The 19310-nt window shown below is 57.5% G+C and overlaps 2 protein-coding genes across 3 annotated transcripts in view; both read right to left on the bottom strand.

Annotated features, from left to right (window-relative positions):
- Positions 1-1743: 1743 nt before the first annotated feature.
- PDXP (pyridoxal phosphatase) lies at positions 1744-8188 on the bottom strand. The gene is made up of 2 exons (XM_032416767.1): positions 7599-8188; positions 1744-3165 (listed from the first exon to the last, which is right to left on the bottom strand). The coding sequence occupies exons 1-2, from the start codon at positions 8170-8172 to the stop codon at positions 2849-2851; spliced, it is 891 nt and encodes a 296-aa protein (XP_032272658.1). The 5' UTR covers positions 8173-8188; the 3' UTR covers positions 1744-2848.
- A 1836-nt stretch (positions 8189-10024) lies between these two features.
- SH3BP1 (SH3 domain binding protein 1) overlaps positions 10025-19310 on the bottom strand; it is a 13299-nt gene continuing 4013 nt past the window's right edge. The window contains exons 7-19 of one of the 2 annotated variants that reach the window (XM_032416897.1): positions 19004-19148; positions 18415-18483; positions 18164-18254; positions 17587-17732; positions 16715-16826; positions 16270-16351; positions 16100-16180; positions 15301-15417; positions 14275-14372; positions 13590-13743; positions 12248-12342; positions 11551-11572; positions 10032-10279 (exon numbers count right to left, since the gene is read on the bottom strand). In XM_032416897.1, the coding sequence (XP_032272788.1) occupies positions 10162-10279; positions 11551-11572; positions 12248-12342; positions 13590-13743; positions 14275-14372; positions 15301-15417; positions 16100-16180; positions 16270-16351; positions 16715-16826; positions 17587-17732; positions 18164-18254; positions 18415-18483; positions 19004-19148 (1330 nt within the window). In that variant the 3' untranslated portion in view covers positions 10032-10161. Of the gene's footprint in view, positions 10958-11550; positions 11573-12247; positions 12343-13589; positions 13744-14274; positions 14373-15300; positions 15418-16099; positions 16181-16269; positions 16352-16714; positions 16827-17586; positions 17733-18163; positions 18255-18414; positions 18484-19003; positions 19149-19310 lie in introns of both variants that reach the window. The other variant, XM_032416896.1, reaches the window with a different exon arrangement.

Here is a 19310-nt window from a genome sequence, read left to right as displayed (position 1 = left end):
GTGGATTGGTGGCATCAGCTTCCTGAAATACTACCTGGGAATCCAGGGGAAGGGCATATAGGTGTTTATTGTGCCGTTCTTGCACTTCTTCTATCCATTTTATTTAAACTTTTCTGGGGAAGGGGCGCTGGCTGGCTCAGTTGGTAGAGCATGCGACTCTTGCCCTTGCGGTTGTGAGCTTGAGCCCCATGTTGGGTGTAGAGATTCCTTAAAAATAAAATCTTTTAAAAAAATTAAAAAGTTTGGGGAAATGGCCCCCAAAGTTCTTCCCATCTTTCTGCTCTGCTACCTGAAGCAGAGTCATGAGGGGAGAAGTATGTTGGGTTGGCCTCATGGTCACAGAATGGCTGCAACAGCTTCCACACCCAAAGCACAGAGGAGTGTTTCCCTCCTCCATCCAGGGCCTTCTTTAAAAGTGAGGCAACTATTTCCAGAATCTCCCAACAGACCTCCCCTCATGTCTTAGTCAGAAGTGTATCGCAAGTCCATGGTTAAATCAATCACTGGATGGGGGGGGAGGGATCAAATAACCATGATTCAAGCTTTAAACCAATCAAGAGTCCCTCCCCAGGACTGAGATGCCTCCCCCTTCTGATTCACAGACCACCATGTGCTTCCTTCAAGGAAATCAGGTTTCTGTCCACAAGAAAGGTGGCTGCTAGGACCAGAGTGGGGCCAGGGAGGCAGGCATTCACCTCCTCCGGGGGGCACATGACCCAGGCTGGCCAAGAGCTCTGCTCTATCCCCTTGGACACAGGTTCTGAGATGGGCATGTGACATAAGCTGGGCCCACGAGAGTCAGCCCTGGGATGTGGGCCGGATGAGACAGCTCAGCTAAGAGAGATATACCTGGGGAGGGCTGGACCACCTCACAGGGGCAGCCAGGGAACTCCCTTAGGCCTTAGCCGCCTGAGCGGAGTTCCTGGCAGAGCCAGAAGTCTCCAAGAGTGAAAAGAGGACTTCAGGATGCAGCCAGGCTCCGTCACGCACTCCCTCTTCGCAGGAAGAGTCACACTGCAGAGCATCTCCCAGACCTTGCAGTCCCACCCCTCATTGCACGCTTGAGGGAAGAGGTTGAGCAGGAAGGCCTTGTGCAAATTCCTGTCAGTCAGGCCTGGAACAGCCGGGGCCTCTCCCCACGAGGCTGCCCTCAGCCAGCTCACAGCACCCGGGGTGAGGGGTGCCTGAAGGGGGGAGGTGGGGCCGCAGCATCTCACCTGAGCTCCAGGAGAGCCGGGATCTCTTTCCCCTTCAGTCTTGGCAGAGTGGGGGCTGCAGCCTCCTGGATCAGCCAACATAAGTTCAAATCCGGCCTCAGGAGATCCCGCTTTCTAGATGTGTGCCACTGGTAAGTTAGACCCACGTTTCTGGAGCATCTTTTTTTAGGTAGTGGGGCTTGAACTCAGGACCCTGAGATCAAGAGTCAAAAGCTTAACCGACTGAGCCAGCTAGGCGCCCCCTAACACTGCATTTCTGATCCTCATTCCCCAGGTGGTAAAACGGGCCGAGTACTACAAGCTCGCCGTCTTCTGAAGGACTGAAACAAATTGGTATTTAAAGCCCCCATGAGGCACAATGTGCCATCGGGTTAAGGTAGTAAGTTCTACACACAGAAAATGCTCTGGTCCTGAGGTGGGTCATTTCACGCAGGGGAAGGGTGCACCGGGCCAGTTCTGTGGAGACTGGGCGCAGGCAGGGGGTCCTCCTCCCGCCCCGCTGCCCACACAGACTTGAGCCCACACAGACACTCCACTCGCACTTTATTAAGTACGGGAGGACTGGTTACAACAGAGGTGGAAGCGGTGGGAAGGGCCAGCCCCCACTCCCACCGTCACTGGCACACGATAATAAATAAATAAATAGCTGGGGGTGGGCATGGTGGGGGAGAGGTGGCACAGCAAACACGGACAGCACAGGGAGGGACACGAAAGCCCCGCCCTCCAGAGCTGTGGCCACCACCAATGCTGGCCTGGTACCATCAGCAGGGAAGGGTGGGGGCTCCACTATGGAAGCCCCCAGAGCCACTGCGTGGCCCCCCGGATCACTATCTTTGTGGAGGAGGGGTGTCTTCAGCCCTTGGACCCTTACTTATTGACAGACATCTGGACCCCAAGCTGGTCCAGTCAGATCCAAACGGTCAAGGGGCCACTGTCTCTGACTTCTGGATTGTTCTCCTCAGGATCTAAGAGACCAATGAGTCATCATTACTCCGTGTTCTGACTGGTCTCACTCAGGACCAAGGACAGGAAAGGATCATTGCCACTTAGCCTTCTGATTGGTCCACTCTGGCTTCAGAACATCAAAGGGTCACTGTCACTTTAGGTTCCCAATGAAACCCCTCAGGACAGACCCATCAATGAGTCACTCTTGCTTAGCCTTCTGACTGGTCCATTCAGGGCCCAGGAGGGTTTGTGGTTACCTAGGCCTCTGATTGGTCAACAGGAACCCAGGGCCAGGGCTCCAGGGGCAGAGAGAGCTCTAGAGGCAATCCCCACCCCCACCCCGCCCCAGGAGGGGCTAGGGGATTAAGTGTTCAGGGTTGGGGGAAATCTTCAGTGGGCATCAAGGCCCAGATTTCAAAGAGGGGAGGTCACAGGGGAGGAAATAAGGCCACCTGGCTGGGTCAGGCCAGGGCGAACTGGTGGGGGACGGCGGACCGCTTCTGGAACAGCAAAGAGTGCCCAGCCACCACTGGGAGGGGATGTGAGGGCCCTAAAGCCTTCCCTGGGTCCCAACCCCACCAGGCTGCAGAAAACAGGGCCCAGGAGCCTGCAGCTCTTGGCCCCTTGCCTCCATCTACGGGATCAGGGTGGGGTAGGGATGGGGCTGCAGTGCCGGTCACATGGGCTCAGTCCTCCAACCCCTCCATCAAGTCCGCGATGCTCTCCACATAGTAATGGGGCACGAGGTCGAGCTGGCCAGATGCCAGGTAGGCCTGGGCCTCCTCCAGGCGGGAGACGCCTGTGAGCGTGAGCAGGGTGGTCATGCCACAGCGGTGGCCGAAGAGGATGTCGGTCTCCAGGCGGTCGCCCACCATGAGCGTGCGGGCGGGGTCCACGCTGAAGTGCTCGGTGATACACTCGAACATGTAAGGGCTGGGCTTGCCCACCACCAGGGCCTGGCGGCCAGAGGCTGTCTCCACGGCAGCAGCCAGGCTCCCGGTGCCTGCAGGGAGATGGAGACGTGGTCAGTGCTGAGTGGCAGCAGGGGAGGCATCCCGGCTCAGATGCTGGGCTTCCAGGGAGGCAGCTTGGCGTGGGGGGGGTTAGATTAGGCACTGAAGTGAGTCAAAAGTCTTCCAAGTCTTATTGTAGTGGTTACAGGTACAGAGCCTGAAACCAGAGGCCTGCATTCAGACTCTGTCATCTCCACCCTTCTTAGGCAGGCCATTTCCCCTCTCTGTGCCTCAGTTTCCCCATCTCTAATATGGCCCTGTAGGGGCTGAATGAGCCACACTGTGTGTAACTGGGCCTGGCTCAGTCAGTCCTTGGAACAGGGGGATCCAAGTCAGGCCTACCTTCAAAGACGTGCTGCGGCACTGCAGGGGCAAGCGCATTGGGAAACAGAAAAGCAGATAAAAGTGCCTGGGAAGCAGATAGAAGCTGTGGTTACTGCTGCAAGACTGCGGGCTCCTGGCAGCAGGAAAGGGCACAGCCCTCTCAGAACGCGGCAGGGCACAGAAATGTTCGCGCCTCGGCCCCAGTCAGCCTCGGCGGCCGGGAAAGTGATCACAGGGAGAGAATTCAAGCCGGAGACAAAAAAGCTACATGCCTAACGATGTCCGTGGCCGCAGTAACTATAATAAGCAAAACTGTGAATGCACCCAAGTATTTAACAATAGGAAGACTGTTTAGAAACGGACAGCCCTGACTCTCAGCCCAGGACCGTCCTGCCCCCCCAAACAATGAGTCCACTGTGTCCGTCCCACAGGCCCGTCTTTGTGCCGCAAGGTTCGGCCTTCACGTTAATGTCCCTGAACAAACGATGATGATGATCACAATTTACTAAGCACATTCTAAAGTGCCAGGGGCTGTGCTGGCTGCTCACGGAAGCCCATTTTACAGATGAGAAAGCTGATGCTCAGTGCCATTAAGTAACTTATCCAGGGTCGCACAGCCTAATAATGGCAGAGACAGGGTATGTGTCAGGTGGGTCTGACCCAGTCGTGCACTGGGCCAGCTGGTACTGGCTTGGGAGTGCTGAATGTTTCATTTTCAGGAATTCTGTGAGCCCGTTGTTAAAGCCACTATGAAAAAGTCAACTTATATGAACTTACGGTCTAATTATGTTTAAAACAAAGGTAATAAATTCTCAAAGTTCATTACTTCCTAATTATTTTGCCATTATCTGTGCTCTGGAGATTATTTACATCTATAATGATGGAAATACTATATAATGGTGTGCACAAATCTTCCCAACTCCACGTTCAGTGACTTGATGTTGGTAGCGTGAACCTTGCTATGGTGGGAGTATTTACACCACAGAGATTGGGAAATGGTATAGATCACCCCCCCCCAACCCTGTTATTAAATCAAAGCTACAGAACGGAAGAACGGGCACAAATAGCAAGAGTCCTCAGCCTGGCCAGCCCCCAGACGAGGAGGAGGAACTTCCCCAGGGTCACGGGATCAGGGCAGAGCTGACCCAGAGCAGAGCAACGCTGCTGCGAGGTTCTTCCTGACATCTGACCTAGAGCTTGCTTGCTTGTTTTCTTGATAACTGGGTAGGGAAGAAAAGCCATTTGCCCTGTTGGTTAAAAATTCCTTCCAGGATGGGAAGGGCTCAACTGAGTCACCCCAAAGTGTTTTTCTCCCCTCCAGAACGGTCTCAGCTGCATCAGCAACTTCCTCTCCCACCAGGACAGAGCTGATCACCCTTCGCCCCCCATGTCCCACTATATGCACTCAGCTAATATTTACTGAGGCCCAACTACACGCCAGGCACTCTGCTAGGCACTGGGCATACAGCAGGGCAGGCGGCACGGATCCCTACCCTAGCGGCGTGAGCATCCTAGCAGGGGCGCCGAGGAACATAGCTCTGTCCTCAGACCACTCTTATGCCACTTCATTTAACGTCCTATAATCCGGGGCGCCTGCGTGGCTCAGTTCAGTGTCCGACTCTTGGTTTCAGCTCAGGTCATGGTTTCAGGGTTGTGAGATGGAGCCCCACGTCCAGCTCCGTGCTCAGCTCAGAGTCTGCTTGGGATTCTCTCCTTTTCCCTCTCCTTCTGCCCCTCCGCCTCTGCACCATTCCCTGCTCTTATGCTCTCCCTCTTTCTAAAATAAATCTTTTTTTTTTTTCCTAAAGATTTTATTTATTTATTTGACAGAGAGAGAGACAGCGAGAGAGGGAACACAAGCAGGGGGAGTGGGAGAGGGAGAAGCAGGCCTCCCGCGGAGCAGGGAGCCCGATGTGGGACTCGATCCCAGGACCCTGGGATCATGACCTGAGGCGAAGGCAGACGCTTAACGACTGAGCCACCCAGGTGCCCCTAAAATAAATCTTAAAAACAAAAAAACCCAACATCCTGTAATCCAAGGCTGACACATGTTTTGGTGGTGACATATTCCTCAGACAGCAGGCACTTCTATTTGCCAGTTCAAGTGGCTGCCATGTGGCAAGAAGGTAAACACACAATTTAGGAGACCCACAAAGGAGGCATTGGGGTGAGAGACTTGCATTCTTTCAGATTTTATGCATATCGGGGCCTTTATTAATATTTTTATACCACTGTTTCAAAGCCACACCATTCAGTTGTGTACGAAGACAACAGCCGTGTTGTAGCTAAGCCTCTACCTCCCCCTCTAGGTCGTGGGAAAGATCAACAGGGCCTGCGACACAGCCAGGTGGGGGCAGAGGCATATAGGCAGGGCCTGGCCTGTCCCCAGCTCCTCCACACCACCCTTCCTGAGTCCTAGAGGGCCTCTTAATCCACAGCCTTAACCTGAACTTTGAAGCCTCCAGGGAGAAACTCACTTTTCATAGCATGGCCCAGGACAGGCGGGAGCTGCTGCAGCCGAAAGCCCTGACCAGAGCCCTCAGTTTGGATTTTTGTGGAAACTGGAACATGCAGCAAGTAGGTCTGCAACAAAGCGAGGACAGAACTAGCCTAGAACTATAGATTCCCAGCCTGGAATCGGTTCTGCCATGGCCCAAGCCCTTGTCCACGTTTCATCCCCTACTGCCCTGTCCTGCAGGATGCCTCCTCCAGGAAGCCTTCCCAGATCCCCTTGGCTCTACGCCCTTCCTGCCACCCCATCACAATACTGTGTCTATTCCTCAGTCAATACCAGCCCCGTTCCCCCAGGATTTGGTATCAATGACAGTCTAAATCAGTGGCCAGGGGCGCCTGAGTGGCTCAGTCGGTTAAGCGTCTGCCTTCAGCTCAGGTCATGATCCCAGGGCCCTGGGATCGAGCCCCGCATTGGGCTCACTGCTCAGCGGAGAGCCTGCTTCTCCCTCTCCCTCTGCCTGCCACTCTATCTGTGCTCTCTATCTCTCTGTCAAATAAATAAATAAAATCCTTAAAAAATAAATAAATAAATAAATCAGTGGCCATCAAGGAGGGAGTGAAGGACATCTGTCCCCACCCTCAGGCTACTGACTGGGGTACTGACTTGTCCACTCGCACTTAGCACTGGCAGTTAGCTTCTGCTACCATCTGCTCTTGACTAACTCAAACCCTCCAAGATGTAGGAGCCTCCACCTGCTCCTCCCTCCTCTGCAGGCCTGAATACCCAGATGACAGCAGTAAAGGGTGCCTTGGATGGGGGTGGGGTGGGGGTTGGGGTGGCCACAAGAGGGCCACGTTCAGGTCCTCCTGCTCTTGGGCAGCTCAATTCCCCTCTCTCAGCCTCAGTTTCTTTAACTGAGAAATGGGACATCTCCAGAGTAATTTAGAAACTAAGTAAGAACAAACAGCAAGGTACTTCATAAAGCTCTGTAATAACATAAGAGGGCTCTGGACACAACCCACACCTACTATGTGCCCGGCAGTCACTCTGATCACTCTCCCCTGGGAGGAAATGGCATGGTGAGCCTTCCCATTTTACACCCAGGACAGCGATGCTCCGAGGTTATGTAACTTAAGATTACTGAGCCCTGGAGCTGGAACTGGAACTCAGGTCAAACTCCATCCACCTCCTATGCTCCTCACACACCCGCCTACAATCGCCAGCTGCCAATGGTGTTCCAACAGCTCAACAGGGGGAATAATCCTTCCAGGCTGTTTCCAACCCTCCGACCTCAACCCCTGATTGGAGAGTGGGACAAAATGACAGCGGCCGCTGAGGCGGGTTCAGGAAGGCCGGGGCTGGGAGTCCGCCTGCAACCCCCTGAACCACAACGGGCCTCTGTTTTCTCATCTGTTAAACGGGGGCCCTACTAGTGCCCCTCAAGTGGTGGCAGTTTCAAGAATTACCAGACGTGGCCATGACAAAGCTCGCCTGGGCTCTTGCAGGGTGGGAACCGCCCTCGCATCTCTCCGCGTCCCCACCTGTCACCTGGAGACACCCCTTCTTCGCCCCTCTCCCCTAGGCGTGGAGGGGAGAGCGCAGGTCGCCACCCCACCTCAGTTTCCCCGCCAGCCCCGCGCTCACCGGGGGTCCGGCTGCCATCGCTGAGCGGGTGCCACGGGTCGCGATCGGTGGCCACGAGGAGGCAGTCGGGGTCGCGCAGGTGCGCGCACGCCTCGCTCAGCTTGGCGAAGGAGAAGTGCTCGTCGTAGCCCACGAGCACGGCGCGCACGCGCGGGGCCGCGCCCGGGTCCTCGCCGGGGTCCCCCGCCAGGCGCAGCCCCGCGGCGCGCAGCTCGGCGCGGAGCCCCTCGCCGCCCAGCACGAACACGGCGCCCGGCGCGCCCGGCGGCCCGGGGAGGCGCTGGCGCAGCAAGCGCGCGGCGCACAGCGCGGAGCTGAAGACCTGCTCGGCGCGCAGCCCCCCGAAGCCGAGGCGCGCGAAGCGGAGAGCCAGCTCGGGCCGCGCGCGCCGGCTGTTGTTGCTCACGAACAGTGCCGCCTTGCCGGCCCGCGCCAGCCGCTCCAACAGCTCTGGGGCGCCCGGCACGGCGCGCTCGCCGTTCCACAGCACCCCGTCGCAGTCGAACAGGATCCCCTGCGTCCGGCCCAGCACGTCGCGCAGGGCCGCGCCGCGCAGCCGCTCGCAGCGCGCCATGCAGCCGGCTGGCCGCCCGCACCCCCGCGCCGCGCCGCTCTCCCTCTGCGTGCACGGCGCGCTTGCCCTCAGCCCGCCCCGTTCCCCGCAGCGACCAATCGGCGCGCCGGAAGGGCCACGGGGCGGGGTCACGGCCTGGTCCGCGGGCCAATGGGGGCGAGAAGAGAGGAGAGGAGCGAGGCCTCTACCTAACGGAGCGGGGAGAAAAGGGTAAATCTCGGCCGCCGCTGAGGGGAGGAGACCAATGAAGACCTAGCCTTCGCCCCGCCCACTAGCTCTGCTAGGCCAGTCGCCGCCGAGTTTCAACCCCGACTAGCCAATTAAAGGATGGACTGACGTTCTTCTTGGCCAATGAAGAGTTACGAATAGAAAATCTGGAGCGATTAGCCTCCCGTGCGCTCCCCAGCCAATCGGAAGCTTAGGAGAGCTGGTTGCTAGGAGGAAAACAGATGCTAAGGGAGATGTTGCCTTTGGGTCAAATCTCATTGCCCTCTGAACCCTGGACGCTCCAGTACTGAGCAAAGTCCCGAGAAGCGTGTCAGTATGATGATGGGAGAGAGGCACATAGTGTCTTCTCGAGCGCGGGGGTCCCTGGCCCAGACCAGTCGTTCTCCACGCTGGCTGGTAGAGTCCCCTGGGGAACTTATATTTTGAGATTTAATTTACATACAAGTAAGATGAGCAGATCTTAAATGTACGGCTCGATGACTTTGACAAACGCTTTTTAAAAATACCAAAGCGTGGCTGCACCCCAGAGATTCTGATTTAATTGTTTTGGCTGGGGCTGAGATATTTTCGGTTTTTGTTTTGTAATTACCCAAGGCCAGGGTGGAGAGGCACTGGGTGGCCAAGCTGCTAGAGGCAGCCAGTCACTAAGCACCCTGGGGACTGAAGGAGCCAGAGCAGTAGCCAGTTGCCCAGGGCAGCGATTGGGGTGACTTGGCTGCCTCGGTCCCCACCTGGGGAGGCATGTGTCACAATTCCAAGTTGTCAGCCAACTTCTGAGAAGGCGCTGAAGACCTGACCTCCAGGAGCAACCAGAGCTCCGAAGACCTGGGGAAAGCCACCCTACTCCGTCCCCCCTCTCTGAGGCTCAAATAATTCCTGTTCCCCAATGCCCTGGCCTTTTGCTCCTGTCTCAGGTAGTCTCCTTAGCTTGGAATGTTCTTCCTTCTTCCCTGACTTTTTCACCTCGTCAACTCCTAAAAGCCTCTTTGAATCACCTCTTCCACGAAGCCTTCCTGTGCCCTCCACACACAGTCTGGGTTAGCTTGTCAGCCCCTAACTGGCTTGACATGGGTTCCCAGTGCCATTACACTTGATTCTGATTGTCAGCTCTCCTGCCTATCTGTTCCCAGGAGCTCCTTGAGTGTAGGGCTGAGCTGGGGGCCTGGCCCAGGGTCCAGCACAGAGCAGCCACTGTGGTTTGCAGACGGATCCAGCCCTGCAACTTGAGTAGCCTTTCCTGCCTACTCTGAGAACACCAGGACTTGGGGGAGCTGACATCCACAGCGGCTCTTAGAGGGCGCTTCTGTGTGCAAGGGGGGTGCTTTGGTCTTTACAGGAATGTCTCATGTAATCCTCAGAACACTTCTGGGGTGGAGATGGCTGTACCGTTTCCCGGATGAGGAAACTGGAGCACTAAGAAGTGAGTTGCTCAGGCTGTGAGGGACAGGCCCAGGCTCTGGAATCAGCGAGAGCCGGGTCCTGATTCCATGTCCACGCCTCACTTGCTGTGTGCCTGGCAGGTCGCCTTCTGAGCCTCAGTCTCTCCTCAACCAGTCAAAGGTAATGGGACTTACTTCCCCGGGAGAGGATTCTATGGAAACCATGCATGGAAAAGCAAAGTGGAGAGCGCAGAGTTAAGTGCTGAAAACGCTGGCCCTTTTTCTTTCAGACAGGAAGAAAGGAAGGAGGCAAAGAAGAGGGAATATCTTCCCTTTCATGCAAGTGGCTTCTTTATTTGGAGGGCAGAAAGAAAAAACCCAACTATAATTGGGGCAGCTGCTCTAGTTTTGTCCAAAATAATTTATTTACCAGCCTTACAAAACAATCTGTTGGCAAGAGAAAAATAACAGTCCTGTAGGAGCAGGCAAGCCCCTCCCTCCTTCCTTCCGGCGGCTCCCCGGGGACCCTGCCAGAGAGCTGCGAGTCGGGTGAGGGGTCCCCAAGCCCAGGGCGGCTGCAGAGGGAAAGGTCTGGAGGTGGAGGACTGTCCTGAGTCCTCCTTGCCATGGGGGCCGACCCAGCGGGCACCGAGGCACTTGTAGGCAAAAGCTGGAGGCCCCCACCCCGGGGAAGGGTGAGGGCTGTGTCCTGGGCGGACAGGTGGGAGGGAGGAGATGCTGAGGGGCTGTTGCAGAGGGGCAGCCCGCTCAGTCGGTCTCTGAGGCAAGGCTCCTGGGCCGGGGTTGAGGGGGGATGGCTGGGGGAGTGGAGGCCCCGCCCACAGCCTCAGGGGCCCCGCCCTCCTCTGGGGCCGCCCCCAGGTCCACCTGCGCAGGAATGCTCAGAGCAGGGCTGGGGGAGGCCGGCCCCGGGGAGGCGGGGCTGGGGGAGGCTGGTGAACGCCGGCTCTGGCGCCGGGCGGGCTGGGGAGGATTGGGGGGCAATGGGGGTGGCACTGTAGGGGCCCGGAGGTTGCTGCCAACCAGACGGCGGGGCAGAGCCTGGGGGATCACAGGGCTGCTAGAGCCAGGGGGCAGGAGTGGGGCTGGAGGGGAGGAGCGCGTGCTGGAGACCTGGGGGGGCGGCATGTGGGGCCGGGCTGGCGCTGGGCGCTTGGCTGTGGAGGAAGGACGGGGCAGTTAGGCATCCACCTCAGGACCTTTGTATCTGCCATTCCTTCTGCCAGGAATACTGTTTCCACGGTTGGCTCCCCATCACTTAGGCCTCTCTCCATGGGCCTCACCCCCTCAGCTAGAGTGCCCCTTCCCCTGCCCTGCTCTAGGCACTGTCATATTTTCCTGTTGTATCTTCTTCATAGGACTTTCTGCCCTCTGAAAGGAGCATGTCCGTTTTTATTTTGCTTGACTCCCTGATGAGAAGGTCAACGAAGTGAGGCCATCCTACGTGAGGTTGCCCTAGCACAGTGTTGGGGGCACGGAGTGGGTGTTCAATATGTATTTGTTGAACAAAGAAATGCTAGCTGTCCCCCCTGACTCTGGGGTCTTGCTCACCTCTCAGGAGCCCACCAGAAGCCCCCCACCCTAGTTTTCAGAGATCCCACTGCACATTCCAACCTCATGAGGTGGCTGAGGGCCCAGGAGGCCTGACTCTGGTCCTAGCCTCGCCTCCACCCACTGTGGGTTTTGGGCAAATCACATGCCCCCTGGGGCCTCAGTTTCCTCATCGGGGAGATGGGATGCAAGCCTGGACCTCCCAGGGCTGGCACGAGGACCTTCGGGCACTTGAGGTGCTATGCTCCAGTGAGCACATATCCCTAGACGCCCCATCCTGCAGGAAGGTCCCTCTGTGATTTGTCAGCTGTACCCCCCAAGTAGAAAACTCCAGAGCCTCTTGGGCTGGTTGGGCCCTCCCAAGTGTCCTGGTTCCTAGTGGGGACTCCCCATCTGAACCCTGGGCCTTCTCACCTGCTTGGCTTTAGGCCAAGTCAACAGGTACGTGCACCAAAGGGGCGCAGGGGAGCCCCAAATTTCTTCTCACCACCACCACCTCCCCCTCTTGTTGCCCTTTGAAGCCTCCACCCCACCTTCCCTCCTCTTCACTCCGCTCTCTGGACTTCTGGAGGGGCGGGCTCCACAGCCCCCCACCCCCCGTGATGCCTGAGCTTCATCAAGCATGTACCGTGTGCCAGGTGTGAGTCAGGCGGCACCATTTCACAAACAGCCCTACAGAGCAGGTGTGGTTATTGCTCCATGACGCAGAGGAGGAGGGGCGGACATGGTGCAGTCACCTGCCCAAGGTCACAGATCTGGAATCTGAACCCAGAGCGTCAGGCAGCAAACCTGTGCTCTTGGCCACCTGGATTTCTGGCCTCGCCAGCTATCTGAAAACATGGGCCCTCTTCCCTGCGCACCTTCTTCCCCCTTCTCTCTCCCCACCGCCAACTTACTTCTCCGAGCCATGTCCTCCGCTGGAGTGGCTGCCTCCGAGGGACTCCCACTGACCTTGGGGGAGCCTGGTCTGGGGGACACCTCGGACTCTGCCCTGTGAAGGAAGGAGAGGGTCAGGGTCAGGCTTGCACGCCTCTCAGGAGTCTCCTGGAATCTTGGAGAGACTCCCAGCCAATAGGCCGAGTTTGGGTTCTCCCAGGACTTGTCCCCCGCCACCTTGTGGCGGGGCCTGGGATCTGTCCCCAGGCTGCCCCCCTCTCCCCAGAAGATGCTTCTGGCATTGGCCAGGGTTTGCGTCTCCACTGAACCCCTGGCTTCCGTGTGACCCTGCGAGAGGGTCCGTGGATTCCTGTGGGCCAGGAAGGCAGGTAGAAAGCAGGGCCTGGGCTTTTAACGTCCATCTGAACCTCACTGGATTTTCTGGCCACTAGAAGCCTGACAGTGGATGAGAAGCTGAAGTGGGGGGGCATGGCTCATTCCTGGCTTCCTCCAGCTCTTTGCTCAGTTGGCGCCTCCTTAGGGATCCCCACGCTAAAGCAGCTGCCCAGTCCAGCCCCCTAACCTGCTCTCTCCTCTCCTATGAGGGCACGAGTCACTTCCCGGCACGACAGTATCCATCTGTCGGCATGCTTGGTGACTACCCGCCCCGGGAAAGCAAGTGCTGAGGGCCGCGTCTGTCTGTCTTGCTCATCTGAGGAAAGTCTGGGGTTGGGCCCCGGCTGCGTGAAAGCAGGCTATGAATGCTTGGTACGGAGCCATGGTACCTCCATGGCACACGGAGCCTTCCAGATTGAAAGGATCAAAGAGAAGACTGGAAGGTATTTACAAATTCCAGCTGACCAGCCCCCTCCTTCCCTGAATCCCCAGGGCCTCAAACAGTGCCGGGCACACAGCAGGTGCTCAGTAAACAGCCACATAACGAACAAGGGAGCACATCAGAGGCTGAGAGGAATATTGCTTCTGAGTCTCCACCGCAGCCCCTCCAAATGGGGAAACCCGGTATTTGGGATGAAAATACAATCATCAGGGGCGCCTGGGTGGCTCAGTTGTTAAGCGTCTGCCTTCGGCTCAGGTCATGATCCCAGGGTCCTGGGATCGAGCCCCGAGTCGGGCTCCCTGCTCCGTGGGAAGCCTGCTTCTCCCTCTCCTACTCCCCCTGCTCATGTTCCCTCTCTCGCTGTGTCTCTCTCTCTCTGTCAAATAAATACGTAAAATCTTTAAAAAAAAAAAAGAAAATACAATAATCGAATTTCCTAAAATCCTACTGGAAGCCCTGAGATGGTGCCTCAGGCTGATGTCTTGGGGCAAAGAGGGGCATCAGTCATATCCGTCAGTCCTTACCTTTCCTTGGTAGCTGCTGAGGCCGGAGCTGGAGCTGGGGCCGGAGCTGAGGCGGCCACAGCAATCGCTGGAAGCTCCTCAGCAGCTGGCCTGTTGCTGACCTTGTCCTGGGGGCCAGGGGCTGAGAACAGGCCTGACACGTTGAAATTGATGTCTGCAGACAGAAGGAAGCAGGTCTTAACTTCCAGAACCTCCGCCAGTGTCAGGACCACTTTCCCTTTCCCCTGACATTCCGCTCCCACGTGAACCTCACAACAATCCCACAAGGTAGGCAGGATCATCCCCATTTTACAGATGAGACACTGAGGCTCAGAACAGAGAAGCAATGTGCTCCAGGTCTCGTAGTGAGTTCGTGGGGCTGGCAGGGACTGAAGCTGAGTCTGGAGGGCGCTGACTTGGGCAGATGAGGGTGCAAAGAGACATGTTCACAAAGGCAGGCACTTCGGGATGCCTGGGTGGTTCAGTCGGTTAAGCATCCACCTTCGGCTCAGGTCATGATCCTGGGGTCCTGGGATCGAGCCCCGCATTGGGCTCCCTGCTCAGCGGGGAGTCTGCTTCTCCCTCTCCCTCTGCCCCTCCACCCCTGCTCTGCTTGCGCTCATGCTCTCTCTCTGTCAAATAAATAAATAAAACCTTAGAAAAAAAAACACAACAACCCAACAAAAAACAAAGGCAGGAGCTTTACCTTCGGGGAAGAGGGTGTCTGTGTTCTGTATCAGAGCCTCGACCACGCCTACTACCTGGATGGAGGACACTGAGGCTGCATCCAGCTGGGCCTGGTCCCTGGGGAAAAGGGAACAGAAATGAGCTGCCCATTTCCTAAAGTCTTTGTGACCCCAACTCTCTTTTCAGCCCAATCGCATCAAGTGCCTGTTCTCAGAAAGCTCACAGACGGGGGCCTGGGTGGCTACGCTGGTTAAGCGTCTGCCTTTGGCTCAGGTCATGATCCCGGGGTCCTGGGATGGAGCCCCGAGTCAGGCTTTCTGTTCACTGGGAAGTCTGCTTGTTCCTCTCCCTCTGCCCCTCCCCCTCCCCTGCTCGTGCTCTCTCACTTTCAAATAAATAAATAAAATCTTTAAAAAAATAAAGCTCACAGACCACCAGTGGATGGCCAGTGTGTTGCTCACATGCCCAATGTTCCCCCTCCTTCACCCACGACAGGGCATCACTAGGCAAGATGGTTCCCTTTTCCTCACAGTTCTTGGATCTAGGGAGCCTCTACGGAGTAATCGTCCTCAGCAAATGAATGAAATCTTTTTGCCATCTGTGGCCGAGTGCATTATAATGACCCCTCCCATACCACACACAGCACTTTGCAGCTTATAAACCATTTCTCCATTCATTATCTCATCTGGTTCCCAAAGCAAAAAGCCTCAAAGTTTGTATAATTTCTCTCCAATTTACAGGTGAAGAAATGGAGGTCCAGAGAGTGACTTCCGAAGGCATTTCTGAAAGGGCGAGGGGGTGAGGCTAGAACCAGATCTCTGGACTCCCAGCCCTCCAAGCACCCCACTACCACTCTCACCCAGGACGCCTAGCTCCAAAACCCTGTGGGGTCCATGTTCCCTTTGGGCTACTCCTCACGGCAAGCCTTGAGACTAGGAGCTGCTCAACCCACTGCAAGGATGGGGAGGCTGAGGCCCAGGGGTAAAATAAGCAGCAGACAGTTGGGGTGGAGACTGCCCCCTTCCCTCAGGCTGCAGCCCCTCACCCTTCTTTCTCGGGGGGCCACAGCAGGTTGGGCCCCAGGACGATGGCGATGTTGCTGGGCGTCATCTTATTCACCTCCTGCTCCTCAGCCAGCCGTGCCAGGAACTTCATCAGGTACCTGGGGAGGCAGAAGATGGGCTTGGTCAAGGACAGGGCCACGAACACCCACTGATGCCCCTGAGGCCTGGGAATTTCTCAGCCTGGGGTTTCCCAAGAGTGGCAAAGGTCCCCCTCAGGATGCTTTAAACTTTTTTTTTTTTTTTTTAATTTGTTTATTTATTTATTTGGCAGAGAACGAGAGCGAGAGCGAGAGTGAGCGAGTGAGCACAAGCAGGGGAAGTGGCCGGCAGAGGGAGAAGCAGGACTCCTGAGCAAGGAGCCTGATGTAGGACTCCATCCCAGGACCCTGGGATCATGACCTGAGCCGAAGGCAGACGCTTAACGACTGAGCCACCCAGGCATCCCTAAAATTTTTTAATAGTTAAACGAGCTGACCTGCTGAGCGCCACGTGTATGTCAGGCGCTGAGCTAAGCTGAGAATCTCCCTCCCTGCCCTGCGGGGTAGGGACTGCTGTGCTCTGTTCCCCAGTGAGGGCACTGCGGCACAGAGAGGTCAGATCACCTGCCCAGGGCCACACAGCAGCAGAGGTGGGACTTTCAAACCAGGTGGCTTGGCTGCAAAGTTCTAGGTGTGTGTTTAGGTCAACGTCTAGTATGAAAAACATGACTAGCACATCTTAGTCATGGTTGGTGTGGTTTCGGAAATCTTGCCTACGACAAGGGGGCGGGCTCAGGCTCACCTGAGGTTGCTGAGGTTCTCCTGGGGCAGGCGGATGCACACCTGTTGGAGGGCCGACAGCCGGGCCCCTGGCTCCTTCAGGCTGGGGAGGGGGAGAGACCTGGTGAGCCAGTCCAGGGCCCCAGGGTCCCACCCCTGCAGCCCCGCCCTCCCCAGCACCCCCCACCTCACCTGGCTGCCCTCATCCAATCGTCATAGAGGTCAAAGGTCATCAGGGGCTCTGGCAGCTCCCGCAGATAGGACTTGAGGGCACCTGAAGTGGTGGCAGGGGTCTCGGACACAGTCCCTGAAGCTCCCACCTCCACCCCGGTGCCCAGCGCTGTCTGTCTGTTAGGAACCAGGCCCTTGTTCACACTAACATGACCAGGTCTGATCATTTCTTTGGGCCCTGGGCCTTTTGAAGAAAATGATGATGTCTAGCGGACTTGTTCCCAGGAAAATGTACTTGCACCGCAGGGGGTTCACCATGGACCCCCCCCTTTACTGACCCCTATGTCTCCCGAGGTGTCGATTACCAGGCCTTCACAGACAAACTATCATGGGAGCGTTTCACACAGCTGCAGGGAAGGGATTCTCGGGGGAAGGCCCTCCTCCCGGGGCTCCTCGGAGCAGGCACCTGCCACGGCGTGGGGGTCGGAGCAGAACTCCTGCAGGCTGCGGGGGTCCGAGGCCATGGTCTGCTTGAGGCGCTTCAGCACCGAGGCTCCGGCCGCCAGACGGAAGAGGCCCTGGGGTGCGAGAGGAAATGGGCAGGGGGGTCACGGAAGGGTGGGCAGGGGAGGAGGTCCTGGCTGGGAGGCCCTGGCTCGCTCGGGGTGAGTGCCCGGCCCTCACGGGGCCCGGGGCCCCACCAGTCGGATGGGCAGCGTGGGGGCCACGGTGTGCACGGCTGCCCTCACTCTCAAGGCCTAGGATTTGGCACAAAGTGGGGAGTCTGGGAGGAGCTGGGAAAGCGGTGGGGAGACAGGTGTCCGGTTAGGAGTGGGAGGGAGAGAGGAGGCCCGGAGGCGCTGAGAGGAAGCCCAAGCGGGTCTTTGAGTAGGTTCCACCTCCTAAGGGTCTGTCCTCAGGAAAGGAGCTGATGGACTAGCGACAACCTGGTGCACCGGACGGATGCGGGCCGCCTGCAGTAGGGACCGCACGGGGGTCCCAGGCTTTACTGCCACCCTCTCGTGTGCCTCTGGGCACGTTTTCCTTGTGGCCTCCGTCTCTCCCCTTGTAAAAGGGAGCCGGTGAAGGCTCCCTGCAAGGGTTTCTGGGATTACTAAATGGATCAAGAAACGTAAAGGCTTTACAGCACAATGGCTGCTTCACGAGCATCCCTAAGTGGGAGCTGGTGTCCGTTTGGCAACAGGAGGCCGTGGCCTCTAATGGTGGGGCCTGGGCTCTAATGGTGGGATGACAGCACCAGCACGGGGCAGCTGGTGGGAACTGTGGACAGAGGGAGGGCCCCAGGGCTCCTGCCCGCCCCGCCCCCGTGGGCCCCACCTCTTCCTTCATGCCCTCAGAAAGCAGCATCATGACGCAGGCCTCAATGGGCAGGGCGATGTCCCGGCCCAGGTCTTGCAGGTGGGTTGCCAGCGACACCCCATACACCCCAAAGAAGGGGGCGGCCGTCATCGAGGGGGAGGGGTCTGCAGGGACGAGACAGATCAGCGGCCCAGGGTCCTCCCCTCCCTGGCAACCAGGCCAGGGCACCCCCGGACATCCGCGAGGGCTACTGCTTTGGCCAATGGTACCACCTCCCACCCAGCCATCCGTGCCACATATCCTGAAATTGCCCAACATCTCTCTTGAATCCACTCACCTCCACCGTTTCCACCCCAGTGCAGGCCGCCGTCCCCTCCCTTCTGCTTCCTGAAGGTCTCCTGACTCCTGTCCTGCCCCTTCACTCCATCCTCTACCCAGCAGATGACCTCTCTATCACAAATCTAATCAGAACTAATCTGCTCAGAAATCATCCATGGCTCCCTAGGGCCTTTCAGGATGGAGTGCAAGCTTCTTAACATGTCCGGAGCAGGGCTGGGGTTGGGGGTGCAGGGCCAGGCCCTGCCTCTGTCCCCACCTGCTTGGCTGTGGTTCTCCCTCAGCTCAGCCAGGGCTGTGTCCAGCGAGCTCAGAGACTTGCGATGGTAGTCAGCTTGAATCTCCATGAGCTGTGGAGACAAGGGGGCACCCCCAGGGGGAGTGAGGGATGCTGTGCCTCCCCGGAGTCCATAAGAACACGTCCCTCCCTCCCACATCTGGAAAGGTGTCCCAGGGCCCCTGGTGTCCACCCCTGAGTCCCAGGGGCTGGAACCCAGTCTTAGGACTCACGTGGATGAAGTAATTGGCATATGTGTCCTCCTTGGTGGCGAAGTGGTATAGGTCGGCCAAGTACTCGTCCTTGGAGACAGAAAGGGGAGGGCTCACACCAGTGAGGCTGGGGCCCAGCGGGGAAACTGAGACCCAGGGTTAGTGACTTGTCCAAGCTCCACGTGGAGAGCCCCGGTCAGTTCTCCTCTCTCTGGCATGGTTTGCACTTGGACACGGCCCACAGGAACCCCTTGGAACTCCTGAGGGGCTTTTTACAGCTTCTAGACCTCATCTCTGCACCTCACACCCTTAGCACAGTGGCTCATGTCATTTACCATTCATTCCTCGACTCACCCAGCAACCCCGCCAAGACCGTGGCCAACAGACCAGGCCCCTGCCTCCCAGGAATTACGTGTGGTGTAGACAGAAGAGGCTACGAGCTCGGACGCTCAGTGCCTGGATTCAAATCCTGGCTCTGCCGCTTCCCGGCCGTGTGGCGTTGGGTGAGGCACACCACGCCTCCGAGTTTCAGCTTCCCCTCCTTGAAATGGGGACAGGACCCGCCCTTGGCGCCCTCCTCCCACCCAGGGAACTCCAAGTGCCTGCTCACCTTGCACTGCTCCACCTTCCTCTTTAGCTCCTCCTCCTCCTCCTTCAGCGTCTCCACCTTGGTGGCGGTGGCCGTGTGGCTGTACCCGCCAGCACCACCGCCCAGGCCCTGACCGCAGCCTGAGTTCTTAGCTGCCTGAGTGAGCCTGGCAACGATCCCAAGGTGGGGCGGTCAGTGTCCCCCCACTGCCTGTCCAGAGCCAAGTGTCCCCTCCGTATGCCTGACCACCCAGGATTCTGGGATTTATGGATGAACATCCCAGAACCCCACTTGCCCGGGGGGGGGGGGGGGGGGGGGGGGGGGGGGG

The sequence above is a fragment of the Phoca vitulina genome, unplaced genomic scaffold (genome assembly GCF_004348235.1).
Source record: "Phoca vitulina isolate PV1807 unplaced genomic scaffold, GSC_HSeal_1.0 scaffold19, whole genome shotgun sequence".
Lineage (NCBI taxonomy): Eukaryota > Metazoa > Chordata > Mammalia > Carnivora > Phocidae > Phoca > Phoca vitulina.
This window is presented reverse-complemented; position numbering and strand designations above follow the sequence as displayed.

Coding starts and splice junctions, on each gene's coding strand:
- PDXP (XM_032416767.1), bottom strand. CDS start 8,172: ATGGCGCGCTGCGAGCGGCTGCGCGGCGCGGCCCTGCGCGACGTGCTG. Junction 3,166..7,598: donor CGATGGCAGCCGGACCCCCG/GTGAGCGCGGGG, acceptor ATCTCCCTGCAG/GCACCGGGAGCCTGGCTGCT.